This window comes from Mytilus trossulus, chromosome 7 (assembly GCF_036588685.1).
Source record: "Mytilus trossulus isolate FHL-02 chromosome 7, PNRI_Mtr1.1.1.hap1, whole genome shotgun sequence".
NCBI lineage: Eukaryota > Metazoa > Mollusca > Bivalvia > Mytilida > Mytilidae > Mytilus > Mytilus trossulus.
In genome coordinates, this window is record NC_086379.1 from 75,742,487 (window position 1) to 75,758,280 (window position 15,794).

Genomic DNA, 15,794 nt, shown 5'->3' on the forward strand with positions numbered 1-15,794 from the left:
ACATGAACGAATTACCAATGTATGTGGTAAATATGAAATATTACCTCGACATGAGAGGATATGTTTATATTGTAATTCAAATTGTATTGAAAATGAAATGCACTTTCTTCTGGAATGCCCTATTTACAATAACCTCAGAAGAGATATCACTGATTATATCAAAAAATACCCCAGTTTAGATAGTTTAAATAGAAATGATCTTTTTTCATGGATCATGATTAATGAAGATAGCAGATTTTTATCTATTTTATGTGCATACCTCGATAAAGGCTTGCAACTAAGAAAATCAGAAAATTAGTAAAATACTCTAAAATATATCAAAATTATCTCCCCTTGACAACTGATCCTTTCTTCATGCATTTGAATTATTATTTTATGTTTCTTTAATCACTCTGTAATGTTTATGTCATGTTGTAATTAATGTTATGCTCTTAATGGGCCCTTTAATTTGGAAAATAAAAATATTGTATTGTATTGTATAGTGATCCGTTTTTCTACAGATTCATTACTCTTTTAATATTTTCGTGATCCGTGATCATAGAAATTTATTTTCTGTGAATCGTGATTGACAAAAAATCAACTCGTGAATCGTGATGAGATCCTTCATCAGGCCCCTCTTATATCTACATACCTTTTTACATAAATTGGTTATTTTGAAAGTGTGTACAGGTATTCATTAACTTCTAAATTAAGAAATTCTTTGGCAAAACTAAGTTTCTCTGTAGAATGTTTTAATTGATTTGAGTAAAATTAGGAAATCCTTAAAATTTGAGATGTTTTATGAGACCAAAATAAGTCTCCTCATAAGAGGTCCCAATCAATTGCATGCCACAGGTTTCACCGCATACAACATCTACCATGAGTAAAGACAGCTTCAAATACGAGTTGAGAATATAAAGGTATTAAAATGTAGGAAACAAAATATAAATATATGATATATAAAATAAATGCATCCAGAATTCCAGATTATAAACTGAGTACATAAATTTATATTGCGATAGGTTTGTGCAATTTGAATAAGTCATCCGGTTAGTAGAAATTATGATTTGCGACAAGGTTATAATGGGAAAAACTATGTACATTCCAAGGTAATAAATAAAATAGTCGAGCTTTAAAATAACTATTCAAATAGAAGCTGTACATATATGCTTTCAACTGGCTTCTTCTATTTACAGTCAATTATTTTAATTCAAAAGCAAACACAAATTCAGCAACAATCTTTTGGTAAACCAGCAGTCAGCGGTCTTAGGTTCATGTATTGCTTTTCTTTTTTTAAAGAAAGCAACTTTTTTTTTTATTTGAAACACTATCTTTCTGCAAAGAAATAATGCAAATAAAATTGAGAATGGAAATGGGGAATGTGTCAAAGAGACAACAACCCGACCAAATAAAAAAACAACAGCAGAAGGTCACTAACAGGTCGTCAATGTACCGAGAAATTCCCGCACCCGGAGGCGTCCTTCAGCTAGCCCCTAAACAAATATATACTAGTTCAGTGATAATGAACGCCATACTAATTTCCAAATTGTACACAAGAAACTAAAATTAAAATAATACAAGACTAACAAAGGCCAGAGGCTCCTGACTTGGGACAGGCGCAAAAATGCGGTGGGGTTAAACATGTTTGTGAGATCTCAACCCTCCCCCTATACCTCTAACCAATGTAGAAAAGTAAACGCATAACAATACGCACATTAAAATTCAGTTCAAGAGAAGTCCGAGTCTGATGTCAGAAGATGTAACCAAAGAAAATAAACAAAATGACAATAATACATAAATAACAACAGACTACTAGCAGTTAACTGACATGCCAGCTCCAGACTTCAATTAAACTGACTGAAAGATTATGATTTCATCATATGAACATCAGGCACAATCCTTCCCGTTAGGGGTTTAGTATTATACCATCATATATGAGAAGAACATAACCCGTGTCATGCCAACAACTGTTTTTAGAATAAATGTGTTCAGTTCCGACGCAAAGACCTTATCAGTGGCTCAATATTAACGCCAAAATATGCAATCTTTAATGACTTGACAACAGTATCGTAATTATATCCCTTCTTAATAAGTCTATTCAAAGGTTTTGTAAGTTTCTGAGGTGAATACTGACACCATTGTGCTTTATAAAGAATATTTCCATAAAAAATGGATGTGAAATACCTGAACGTATAAGAAGTCTGCATGTTGAGCTATATTTACGAATGATGTCTTTATACCGATGATAAAATTTAGTAAATGTGTTGACTGGTTTGTGATATCGAAAACCCTGGTGTTATATTTTTTCAGTAATACATAAATTTCTCTCGTTAAAATCTAAAACATTGTTACATACACGAGCGAATCGTACAAGTTAAGATATATAAACACCGTCAGATGCTGACAAGGGAACGTCACCATCTAAAAACGGATAATTAACGATAGGAAATGAAAAATCATCCCTTTTATCATAAATTTTAGTATTCAGCTTTCCGTTAGTGATATAGATATCAAGATCGAGGAAAGGGCAGTGGTCATTGTTAGTATTAGCTTTATTTAAAGTAAGTTCAGCAGGATAAATTTCATTAATATACATACTGAAGTCGTCATTATTGAGAGCCAAAATATCATCCAAATATCTAAAAGTATTATTAAATTTGTTTATCAGATGTTGTTTTGATGGGTCTTTGCTTATTTTTGTCATAAATTGTAACTCATAACAATACAAAAAGAGGTTCGCAATAAGTGGTGCACAGTTAGTCCCCATTGGAATTCCGATAATCGGACGATATGCGGAATCCCCAAAGCGAACAAAAATGTTATCTAGTAAATATTCAAGGGCATATATAGTATCAAAGCATGTCCAATTAACATAGTTATTTTGTTTATTGCTACTAAAAAATGACCTTAAAGAGTTTGAACATATATATTCACATTCTGATTTTTTGAATGCGCATTTAATCAGGTGTGTGAATTTTTTTCTTAACGAGAATGTGAGGCAATGTGGTATACAGGGTAGAAAAATCAAAACTTTGAACAGATTCAAAATCACCAATATAAGCATGCAATTTATCAAGTACTTCCAACGAGTTCTTGACACTCCAAAAGTAATTTATTCCTTTTATTTCATTTTAAATTTGAGTCAACTTGTACAATGAAAACATTGTAACACTCCTCTTTAGTAAGATGGTGTTTCAAAACTAGAAATTGCAAGAAGATACAAGAATTAATATTACTAAAACTAATAATTGGTTTAAACATACGTTAACCTTTACCTGAACTAACATGGATGGACAGTGTATGGACAAAGGAAAATAACTCTGTCAAATTACTAATACTTTACATAACAAAAACGTGACTGCGAAATCAGACAATTAGCACATCAGCTTACCAAATTCATTTACGAATTCATTCAAAATGCCGGAAAAACGTACATTCAGGCAAACTCTGCAGATGAAAAGAAGTTACATGGGGTATGTTTATATGAATGAAATTTATTGTAGCAATAGTTTATAATTATAATAATAGTTAGTTGCTGTATTTTCAAGCTACACCTTCATTTAATTACAATAACGGTGCATGTAGATACATTTATATATACACTATATGTAATGCTCCTCATTTATTCAAGTAGTAATACATCCTTGGTTTCCTTAAGATTTTTTGGTTGAGCGTTCCTGATGAAGGTATAACTTGATTCAGAAATCAACTTTCGGATACACAAAATTCATAAAGTGCTATTTACACAATAATAATTATAAATAAGTCCGTATAGAGTATCAACGCTGGTATATTATATAGGAGAAAAATCAATAAGTTTGAGATTAAAGCAAATGTGTCAACTAATTCTGATACCATCCGATTGAGGTATTGACAAAATCATAATAAGAATAAAAAAAACATAAACATTTTTCAAGTTACGGTTGAAACAAGTTTTCGCCAAAGATCCGTTAGAATAGTAATATATTTAGTCTTTTCAATATATATATTGATTTAATCTCCAATATAATCCTTAATCTTATAAAAATGTTAGATATGGTATGTTTTTTTCTTGTTTCGAACTTCGTTTGTTCGGGTCCTTTAAAAAAAAACTTTTACACAGAAATGAAATACTAGTACTAGGTATTATTGATTTTGTTTTAAAAAACAGCAAGCTATCCAAGAAGTCCTAGGTTTTCCGCTGGGACGCCAAATTGTGGCCGTCGTGCATGTTTTCATAGCAGAAAACATTATATATGATATGAATTGTGTGCTTTCTTACTTTCTACCGGCATTTTATCACAGTTCTGAAAGTAATGCTTATGATTTAAAAACTATCGAGAATGGGGCAGGGCAATAAATAGGATATCAATAATTCAGCATTAGTTTTTTGAAGATTTTGATGCCATTGGTAGTTCCATCTCGTTGTTCACCCGGGATTATTGAGCTTGTCAAATTCGTCAAACATGTTATTGTTACAAACGAGATCTTTGATCAATATTTGATACGGTCCAGCTGGCAATACATGTTATTGAATCAAATAGGTTAAATTTAAAGAAACATTAATCGAAATCTTTGTTTTTAGTTTTACAAATGTTATTACAATTAGATGGATTAAATATTTGTTGAACTGTACATCGGAATCCTATTTTTGTACTCTCGCACTAGGTGACACTTGCTACCACAAGTAACGTATATTTTTTTTACATTTACATGTTTGCAGTTCATGCATGTTCCTAAGCTTTGCATTATTTTTTTTGTAATATTCTAAAACAATTGTCCTCCCACATTATGCTTACTCCAATTTCTTCAATTTCAATGAGAAAAATTGAATACAGAAAAAAAATGTAATGTATGACATCGACATGCTAATTAAAAGAGACTTAACAGATTTAATAAGCGTGCTTTTTTTTAAGTAATTAAAATCTATTTCAATTACAATTGAACTATTTATATTAATTTTAGAGTTTAATTCTTTATTTACTTTAAACAATACAGTTTATCAGTATAATATGCATAAATATACAGTTTACAAGTTGTATAGCGTTAACATACACATAAATAACAAACGTCAGAAATAACAGTTACATATTATACAGTTTGTGAGTTTCATACTACATATAATAAACATATAGATCTTAAATATTATTCCTGCACTTAAATGCATAGAGTAAGTACTTTCCTAAATTACAGAGTTCCTTAGTGTTTTCATGAACAGAAAGCAATTGTACTAATTTATAAGTTGACGGTCTAGTCCAATAATATTTCTGATAAACTTTTTACGTATATCATTATAATTTGTACATTGTAAAATAAAATGAAATTCATCCTCTACTACATTTTTATCACACACAATACACATTCTACTATTTATACTTATTCCATAAAAACGACCAGTTTCAATGCATAGATTATGTGAGGACAGGCGAATTCTCGTTATCCATTTACGAGCTATTACAGGAATACATTTTTGTAAATAAAATTGTAATTCTACATTTGACACAATAAACTTATATAATCTACACTTTGGTGATGTTTCAAGCGTAAAATGCAACTCTTGTTTAGCTTGATCATATATTCGTTGTTTGGTTAATTGTAAAAATGAACTATCCAAACAAAGTACCCATTGGTTGTCCCAATAATAATTCATACCAAGATCATATAAAATTGTTTTAATACAAGTGGCCCAGTTTTTACATTTATTGCTATTTGCTACTAGTTCTTTGTAACAAGACTTTATAATACAATTTTCACTACCGTGAATTTTAGTCCATAATTTGAGCATCCTAAAATTTCGCTCATATAACAATGGAAATCTTCCTAATTCATAATATACCATTACATTAGAAGTGGATCTCTTGACACCTAGTAATGTTTTACAATAGTCCAAATGAACTTTTTCTACATTTGGTGCTCTATGCACACCCCAAACTTCACAACCATACATTAAAATACTACATACATAAGTGTCAAATAAACTTATAGAAGTAACAGTGTTCAGGTATAAGGATAATGCCTTTTTCCTCATACTAAACATAGCTTTCCTGCCTTGTTCAGCACAGTGGTTTTGAGTAATATAAAATTTACAATTATAATGAAATAACACACCCAGATAACAAAAATGATCTACAATATCTAATGGTTTACCATTATAAATCCATGTCTCAGTAAGACTAATTTTCCCACCTTTACGAAAAACTACTATCTTTGTTTTTTTGGTGTTAACTGAAAGACCCCATTTCTCAGTATAACCAGATAAAGTATTTAACATATTTTGTAAGCCTTGGATTGATTCTGACATCAAAATCATATCATCAGCATACATTAATAAAAAAAAGTGTTATGTCCTGAAATTCAAGTCCACAGTTACCATTGCAGTTAAGATCTGTTATATGCACTTATATCTAATAAACTTGACTAACCTCTTGTTATTAGTCAAACCGTGCGCGTACGGTCCGACCGTATGAGTATTTTGAAAAACTTACGAATACGGTCCAGACCGTACGCGTAAGGTCCAAATACGGTTTGGAACATATATTCAAACGTTTTTGGAAAAAAGGTCTGTCGTCACAAAATACGTGCACCTGAAGATGCAATAATGCTTGTATAAGCAGTCAATCTTTTTTTTCAAGAAATGACCACATGGTATTTTCAAAGAACCATACAGAGCTAAAGACATATAAATCTATACAATATAGCTATTTTACGGGCATTATCCATACATTTAACTTTGATACTGATTAGAAATGATTCATAAGAACAATAACCTTAATACAATGTGTATAAACTCTTTAGATGGGGACGAAGAGTCAATTCACCTCTCCTATATGAAGAGGGATAACTCTAAAATTTCTTTAAGTTTTACTTGTCAATTTAAATAGTAGACTTCGAACCGTACTTGGTATACCTTCACATCTTTTTTCGTCATCCATTGCCTAGTTTGGTAGTCTGAGAACGAAAACTAGCAGTTCCATGAGTTTTTTTTTTAATTCGTTTCTTTCACTTTTACGTAATAGATTTTCCTTTTTCGTGTGTAGTGTACTACTTGTTTGTCTCAATTTTCATCTTTTTTTGTTTTTTTGCAATCATTAGGTTCAAGGACACAGTTATGGATAGATATTTATCGCCCTTTGATTTTCGTTGTCTGATTTGTATACGAATAAAGTCCCTAGTGTAAACAGTGTATAACTTTTTTTCATACCTTTCCCCCAATGAATTCATTTCTTTATATGTCATGCATGAAATATTAAGTAAAGGGATGCAATTTAAAAAAATGTAGGTGCTGAATCTTTTATGTTAAGAAACTGGTCAAAACAGTATTTTTGAAACTGTCAAACTGACTATGATTTTAGACCCCCTTTACATATATTAGTAATTTTAATATAATTTCAAGTTGTCTAAAAGAATTGCACTACGAAACAACAGTGTTCTCGGGCTTTAAAAATATGTTCTTTTAGTTCCTTCTTTTACATTGATAATTCTTGCAATTAAAGAATGAGGTCATTCACCTTTACATAATTCAATAGGTAAACAGGTTCACGATTGCTTTTCTTTTCCAAAAAGAAACGTTAATTAATGTTAATAGACTGGTTGTGCAGGTTCCATCACTTATAAGATGCATTGCTTCTCTTTAATTATAAAAACAAAAATCTTAAAGAAATCCTTTCTTCGTTTCTTGATACTTCTTTTAAAGGATAGGCCATTCACCTTTAGAAAGTTCAAAAGGTAATCAGGTTCACGATTGCTTTTCTTTTTAAAAAGAAACGTCAGTAGACTGGTTCCCGGTTTATTTTCGTCTTCTTATGTATTCTTCACAAGATCAGGAACAGTTGACTTGTTTACAAAACGAAAATTCTACTGTGGTGTCTTTGTCCGTAACGTTTATCTTGCAGAAATGGTCATTAATTAGCATCTGAATTTGTTTTTATATCTCTTCAAAATGCCGGAAAAACAGACTTTCAAACAAACTCTTCAAATGAAAAGAAATTACATGGGGTAAGTGATACATGTATCATACATGTGACTTACATAATATCATACATGTACATAAGTTATGGATTTGGTCTAGACTATAATTTGAAATTCTACATCTTGTAAAAATTATTGTATTAATGATGAAATGATATTTTTACTTGTTCATTTTTATGGGCATATATAATTGTTTTAAAGAAATAGATATACACTTTCTCTTCTGAAACATAGTTAACAACTGTTAAAAATGAGGATTATAATTATAGTAATATAATATATATACTGCTTATCTCTAATCATGGCTGACCCTGCATACAACAATCACTTTTCCATTCTGGCATCAGATATTTTGCTTCATGACCTCATTTAAGGGAACCTGTGTGATATCCAGTAATGGCAGACAAATAGCGTATCTTTACCCTTCGGTGCTTACATGTACGAACATATCTAGCAAATTAATTCACACTAAATATATTAGCAATTGGTATGCTAGCCAAATTAAAGCTTCTGATGGAAAACTGTTTAATTATGTGAAATTTAAGAAGATTTTGGTTATCTTTCTTTAATTAAGGACTTTGATTTAAGAAGATCTATATGCAAATTACGTATTTCTGCTCATAAGCTTCAAATTGAAGTTGGACGTTTTTCAAATATTCCACGAAATGAAAGAATTTGCAAAAAATGCTCCTCTGGCTGTGTTGAAGATAAAATCCATTTTTTAACTAACTGTGAAAATTTTAAATCAGATAGAGATGCTCTCTTTGACTTTGTTTGCCAAAGAATTCCAAATTTTTCTATACTGGATAATCAGCATAAATTTATTTATTTATTAAACTGTGAAGACAATCAGGTCCTTAATGCTGTTGGTAAATTTATTAAAATGAATATGAGTTAGTAATTGTATTGTTACTGTATGTAAAATAATGTTTGTATCTATGTATCTATCAAATTAATATTCTTTTTCCTTATTCATGTATGCTCTGTATGCCCCTTGTGGGCCCTTAATTGGAAATAGAGTATGTTCTGTACAAGCACTTTAATTAATTTTCTTTGGTTTTATCCCTTTAGAATCTTATATGATGTGCAAGCAGGGGCATCATCTGTGTCCCATGGCCACATCTCCATTTATTTTTTTCTATTTTATCATGTTGAATGAAATTATTAGAAAGGAATTAAATTTCCACTTCTCATTCTTGGGCTTTTTATGGCCTAAAATGAAGAGTCCATGATCTTGCCTTCAAAATTCTAACTGAGAACCCTGATTATCTAATCATATATGAAATCTGTGCATATGTATCTCACATCTCATTATATTGATGTGTATCCCTGATAATCTATTGCAGAAGAGCATGTAAACTACATTTTGAAAGTGCCCCTTTGAAGATTGTTCAAGCTTCCAGACAGTACATGTATGATGACACTGGCAATGAGTATCTAGATTGTATTGGTAATATTTCTCATGGTAAGCTATATAGACAGTACATGTATTTCTCATGGTAAGAATATAAGTTACGTAGACAGCACCAAATGTATACATGTGGTATCTCTCATGGTAAGTATTGAACAACATACAATACTTTTCCTTTATTATGAGGTAATGGCAGTATTTCTAATTATGGTATATTTTATTATATAAAAGGTAGTATTTTCAATACATAATAGGTATTATGATGTATTATAAATGGAAGTATTTCATAAGTTTAGACCATATAAAGTATTACATTGTATGATGTAATGGATAAGAACTAAATCCTAATTGTATCTATAGAATATTCATATTTAGCAGCTTTGGTTTCTATACAATATTTTTTATATACGGGAGATAATTTAACAGGCTATTATTTGAACTTGGAAATATTTTTAATTATGGAATTTGCTTGATTTCTTATTATTGATTATTTTAATAGATTCCATGTTTATTCTGTACTGAAATTTTCTGTGCTGCGCACAACACTTTCTAATACAAAGAAAATAGTCTAATTTCAATAGAATATACTGTGCCGCTCACAACACTATCTAACCAAAATACATTGTATGGAAAGTGTTATTTAAAACCATTATAATACAAAATAAACATGAAATTTATTATAAATTTTAAACACAAGAAATCAAGCAAATTTCATAATTAAAAATAATTCCAAGTTCAAATAATAGCTTGTTATTTGTTAATTCCAGTTTTATTTGAATGACCTGAGATTGTTTCCAAATATATCTGGTTTTATATACTTTTATATTAATAAAGTACAAAAATAGCTACTTCTGGTTTACTCAAAGTCTCTTCAGGTTGTTTTTTTCAAGGTTAAATGGTTTGAAACCTATAAATGCTAAAAGTCCCATGGCTTTATCATGTTTAAAATTAGGTAAAAGCAAAGGTCAAAAGCTAGATTGTCAAATTAACCTATAACCTTAAGCTTAATTTCAAGGTCATCAACCAAGGACCTGAAATCAAAAGACCCTAAATCTGAATTATATTTTTAAATAAAAGAGGGGAGAAAACTCTTATATAATGTAAGCATACCCTTTAAACCAATATGTATGTGTTACAACCTGTCGCAAATAATAATTAAGTTAAAATATGTTGTCGATATCTTATATCGTGTTTGAAAAGAGATGAAAATAAGCCAAAACCCAAATTTAGAAATGACTTTGACCTTGACCCTATTTTCTTCATTTCAAATCAAAAGACCCTAGGTCTCTATCACTTATATTTTACCAATTACATTTACATTTTACTTATTTTGAATATAGAAGGGGAAATAACACTCACGTGGAGTTTATGATATGAGCTAAACATGTATCAGTCATACAAGCAAAGGAGCTCAAACATTCATTTATTATTTAGAGCAGCAGATTTTATAAATTCCACAGAAGTAGAATTTATAAGTTCATTATGCCTCACCGTAGTGGAGAGGGGCATTTAGTTTTAACCTTTTCCATCTGTAAATACATTCCAAAGTTGGTTTCATTCTCTAACTTAAGTTTGCCTAATCCAGATGTTATGAAACTTAATATACACAATGCTCGTTACCATAAAGCACAGATCAAGTTTGAATTTTAGTGGCATAACTAAGAGTTATCCCTATTTATAAAGGAAAAAAATGCTGAATTTTTAGTTTTAGTTCTCTAACTTAAGTTTGCATCAACCAAACTATACACAAAACATATTTCCACAAAACTCTGACAAGTACAAATTTGGGTAGTGTCAACTTTATGATATGCAAGTGGGGGCATCATCTATGTCTCATGGACACATTCCCTATTTATTTTAAAATGAATAATATACGAAATCAAAAATGTGATAATTTGGAAAACTGTGCATTATGATGAAGACTTTGGAGGGCTGATCGTTAATAAATATATGCACCTTTGTTGATTTTAAATTTTGTTGTTACTATATTCATGATATTATTGTTAACAGTATTGTGCAATAAGTATTTACTCTTTTCGTTTCTCTTATACAGTAGGTCATTGTCATCCACACGTGACGAGGGCTGGCCAGGACCAATTAGGCACACTGGTTGCATCTACTGGTTACCTAAATGAAAAATCTGTTGAATATGCCAAACGAATGATTGAAACATTACCAGAAAAATTGTGTGTTTGTTTCATGGTAAACTCGGGGTGAGTTATAAGTAATATTTTCCATATACTACTGCTTAACATCTTAAGTGTGTAAATAAAAAAAAACATCCTGGTAAAATGTTATACTTATACCCTTACAATACTCACTTCAGATATTTCGATTTGTTATTTCCAAGCTTATAATACATGTATGAATAAAAGGAGAAAATATGAATACATCAGTAACACAGCAAACCAACAACACAAATGAAATTACTAAAAGGCTACAACAATGTAAAACTGTAAATTCACAAATTGATACATGTATTTATTATTGTGATTTTTAAAGAAAGGACAAAAATGCCAGATTTATTATTGGGAATTTAGGAAAACCTTGCAATAATTTATGAATTAATCAACAGTATTTTAAAATAATATTAAACTAAAGGTGATTCTTGATGTAGGCTTCAAGGAGCCTCTGGTTTAGGACTTATGATTTCTCAGTTTACATAAAAGGTTGATATACAGATAAATGGAAAATGCAGGATTGGTTAATATAATGTTATACTGAGGCAATCTTGTAAACAATCCTTTCTTTAATATTAACAAAAGAAGAAAACAACATGCCATTATAGATCTTAGTAATAATGAGTCAGAACAAATTTCAATAATAAGCTGCTTGTGTTTCCTTAGTAACATTCTTTTCAAAAATATTTCACAGTTTCTTGTAATAAACACGTAATGATGTAATAACTTTATAAAATCAATAATATCATAGCATAACATCTGACTAATAACTATGGTGACTGCTAAGCTTCAGAAATTAATGTCACACTGTACATTCTTTATCATAGTCTGATTTAATTAAACAGAGGTTTCAATTTCTATTGACAATATTTCTCTTAGATATAAGTTCCTCGATTTTCAATTCAGACTTTTAAATACTACTTAATTTTTTATAGAAAAAGAGTGTTGAAAAATATTTTTTGTTGTTGACCTTGACCAAAATACCATCATCATCTGATCAAATGGCGACCATTGTTTTTTCGCAGTTTTAAGTTTTTTCAAAATCTTTGGCATCACTTTATTATGTTTACAACTTGAACCATCATCTTTCTATTGAAAGAGAATTATTATTTAGAGACATATGATACAGTAGCAAGCACAAATTAAAATGCAGCCTTTGATATTTAACAAGTTGCTAACGCAAGATTTATAGAGATAACATTCAAAATTTGCAGAAATTTTAATAATTTCCTTCCATAAGTATTTTAAAAAAATAATGAAAAATAAATGCAAGATCTTTTCTGTATCATATGCCCTTTAGGGTATGTTATTTTGAAATTTTATTCCAATATGCCCTAATATTCCAGTATGTTAAAAACTGATGTATAGTTAAAATTGTATGTTATATGTTTTAGATCTGAAGCCAATGATTTAGCAGTAAGGTTGTGTCGATCATATACTGGACATCACGATGTTATGGTTATTGATCAGTAAGTAGAATCTAGAAAACATCATTAAGTGGAGTTGGGTGGTAGAAATGTAATATTTGTTGTCATTGAAATAGTGGTAATTTTATAATCATATATTTCATAAATAAAGACATTTAAAAAGCAAGTTAAAACAGAATGAAAGAAGTAAAAACTTCTACACCTGCAAGATAGCAAACTTGTCATAAATTACTCACCAACTGTTAGATTTCTACTTTATCAACTGAAATCTTTAATACCTTCTATTTTGTAAACAAAATTCAAGCTTGACAATGAAAATAAAACTTTATGAATTTGTTGCATCACAAGCATATGTATTAATAGAAAGAAAGGGAGTTAACTCCAATGAGAAAATTACTAAGTATATAAATTATATTATTACTCTACCTAGCAGTCAATTGTCACTTTTGAATTATGCTCAGGAATGACAGGAATATTCAAGTATGTTCACAATAGATTTTTTTTGTAGTGCCTTCCATGGTAATGTCTCTGTGATAGCTGATCTCAGTCCATTTAAATGGCAGAAATTAGGGATGGAGAAGAAAGATTGGGTCCATGTTGTATGTATAAAAATTTAACATATAAAATGCTAAATATTAAAATGCTCTAAATGTTGTTTTTTTCGTCATGAATTTTTAAGATGTGTTTATTTTTCCCTTCATGTCCTGGGCAGACTCCTCTGAAACCATACAATGTTGGAAGTATTTGTGATATGAATGTATTAATGTAGTGTTTTGTTGTCTCTGAATTTGTCTTTTAAAACAAACTATTTATGCACAGGTTATTTTAAAGTGAGCACCAAAAATATTACAGTCATTTCTTATAATTTAAATCTAAATTCCATTTTAAGGTGGTACCTAACACTACAGGGAGATAACTCTGTAAAATCATCTAAACGTTAAATATACCCCCGCTTTCAAAAAAGGGGGGTATACTGTTTTACCTCTGTCTGTCAGTAGGTCCGTCAGTCAGTCCGTCCCATGAAACTTTCGTCGCATTTTTCTCAGGAACTACAATACAAGGATTTCTGAAATTTGGTTTCAGGGTTTATCTAAGTCAGCTATACCGTGTGATGCGTTTTCAGATTGATCACTTGACAACTTCCTGTTTACTGAGCACTTGTATGATTTAACACATGATAGCCAAGTTGAAAATTTTCGTCATATTTTTCTCAGGAACCACAATACAAGGATTTCTGAAATTTGGTTTCAGGATTTATATAAGTCAGCTATACCGTGTGATGCATTTTCAGATTCATCACTCGACAACTTCCTGTTTACCGAACACTTGCATATTTTTACACTATTAATATTATCCACTTGCGGCGGGGTTATCATCAGTGAGCAGTAGCTCGCAGTTTCACTTGCTACATCATGCTGTTAAGAGAATATTAAGCTTCTCAATAATCAAAATTAGTGTTGGTCAAACCGCTATATAACCAGTGTAATATTTCTGATCAAATTGTTGGTTCAAAATTTTTGAAAGTTTAATATTTTTTGTCAAAGGGAAATACTTAGTCAAAATTTTATGAAAATTAAACGAGGCAAATTAATTTTAGTGAAGGTGTTGGGTACCACCTTAATCCCAAGTAAACCATGAAAAACTTTGATGACGTCACAGTCACATGACTGAATTATGTCTATGAGCTGATAAACAAAACACCGTCAGCCAATCAGAAGACATGTTACATCCAAAATTAAATTATTTAAATCTATATATCTTAACAGGTACCATTTCCTGATACCTACAGAGGTAAATACAGAGAGGACTCTGTTAATCCTGGTTTGTTGTATGCTAATGAAGCCAGAAGTATCATACAATCTGCACATGAAAAAAAGAGAAAAGTAAGCATAAATTAACTTTATTTGAAATCAAATCAAATACTGTACATTCAGAAATTATTGTGTGCATATATTATTGGGATTTTGTCATTTTAGACTTAAATGCAATTTTAATTTTTACGATTTTGAGAAAAATCCTGTTAAATTCATATAAAATATTTCAAAATCCGAGTTTAAATTATTGCCTTTACAACTCAGTCGCATTTTTCGCAATAATAAAAACCTCGCAACAATTTCTGAATTTACAGTAGTAATTTGTGAGTTTGTGTAGTTGTTTTGGACCAAGGACTTAAAGCATATTAATAGGAATCAACAGAGGATCAGTCACTTACCTTACTATCTGTATAAGCAATAGTTACCTGACCTTATTTACCTGAGCAAATATACATGGTTCACAAAAATTTAAACTAGGTTTTCTGATTATTAATTTGGTTAAGTAAGGCTGATTAGCTGGTGTACATATCTAAGCTATTTGATGCAACTGCTTTAGAATCTAGCTGATCCTTTACAAATTTTGGTATGTTCTTTCTCATGGCTGCATGTATACCTTTGAAGTTCAATTATGACAATTTTCATCATGTAGTACAGGAGTTCTGGTTCTTGATTGAATGTAAAACCATGCTTAATGCAGTTTACCTATGATAACTTCAAATCTACCATTATTTAACAGTTTTTACTTACTTACATGCCACTATTTTGGATTGTCTTATGATGTTTTAATTTTATAAGATTCTTATTTCAATATTGATTTCTTATTTTTTAACCACCTCAGTGTAAGCACAGTAGCATGCTCAGAGCATGAGAGGTTGTAGGTTTAATCTTGATCCGGCTCATATTACAGACTTTGAATTAACTACTTCTCACCCAAGCAAACAGCTTTTAGGGGTAAGATCTAAGGCTTGTAAGATTGGGAGTCTGAATGTCTTTCTGTAGACTGCTTCTGTGTAAACTAGCACATTAAAATTGGACT

The 15,794-nt window shown here is 30.3% G+C and overlaps 1 protein-coding gene across 1 annotated transcript in view; it reads left to right on the plus strand.

The window, feature by feature from the left end:
- Positions 1-7,747: 7,747 nt before the first annotated feature.
- The window catches only part of LOC134725821 (5-phosphohydroxy-L-lysine phospho-lyase-like), a gene marked incomplete in the record, with an annotated part of 14,332 nt that continues 6,285 nt past the window's right edge, over positions 7,748-15,794 (plus strand). Inside the window, 6 exon segments of the mRNA XM_063590011.1 lie at positions 7,748-7,953; positions 9,273-9,391; positions 11,391-11,550; positions 12,912-12,986; positions 13,453-13,543; positions 14,711-14,827. Coding sequence (XP_063446081.1) covers positions 7,898-7,953; positions 9,273-9,391; positions 11,391-11,550; positions 12,912-12,986; positions 13,453-13,543; positions 14,711-14,827 — 618 coding nt within the window.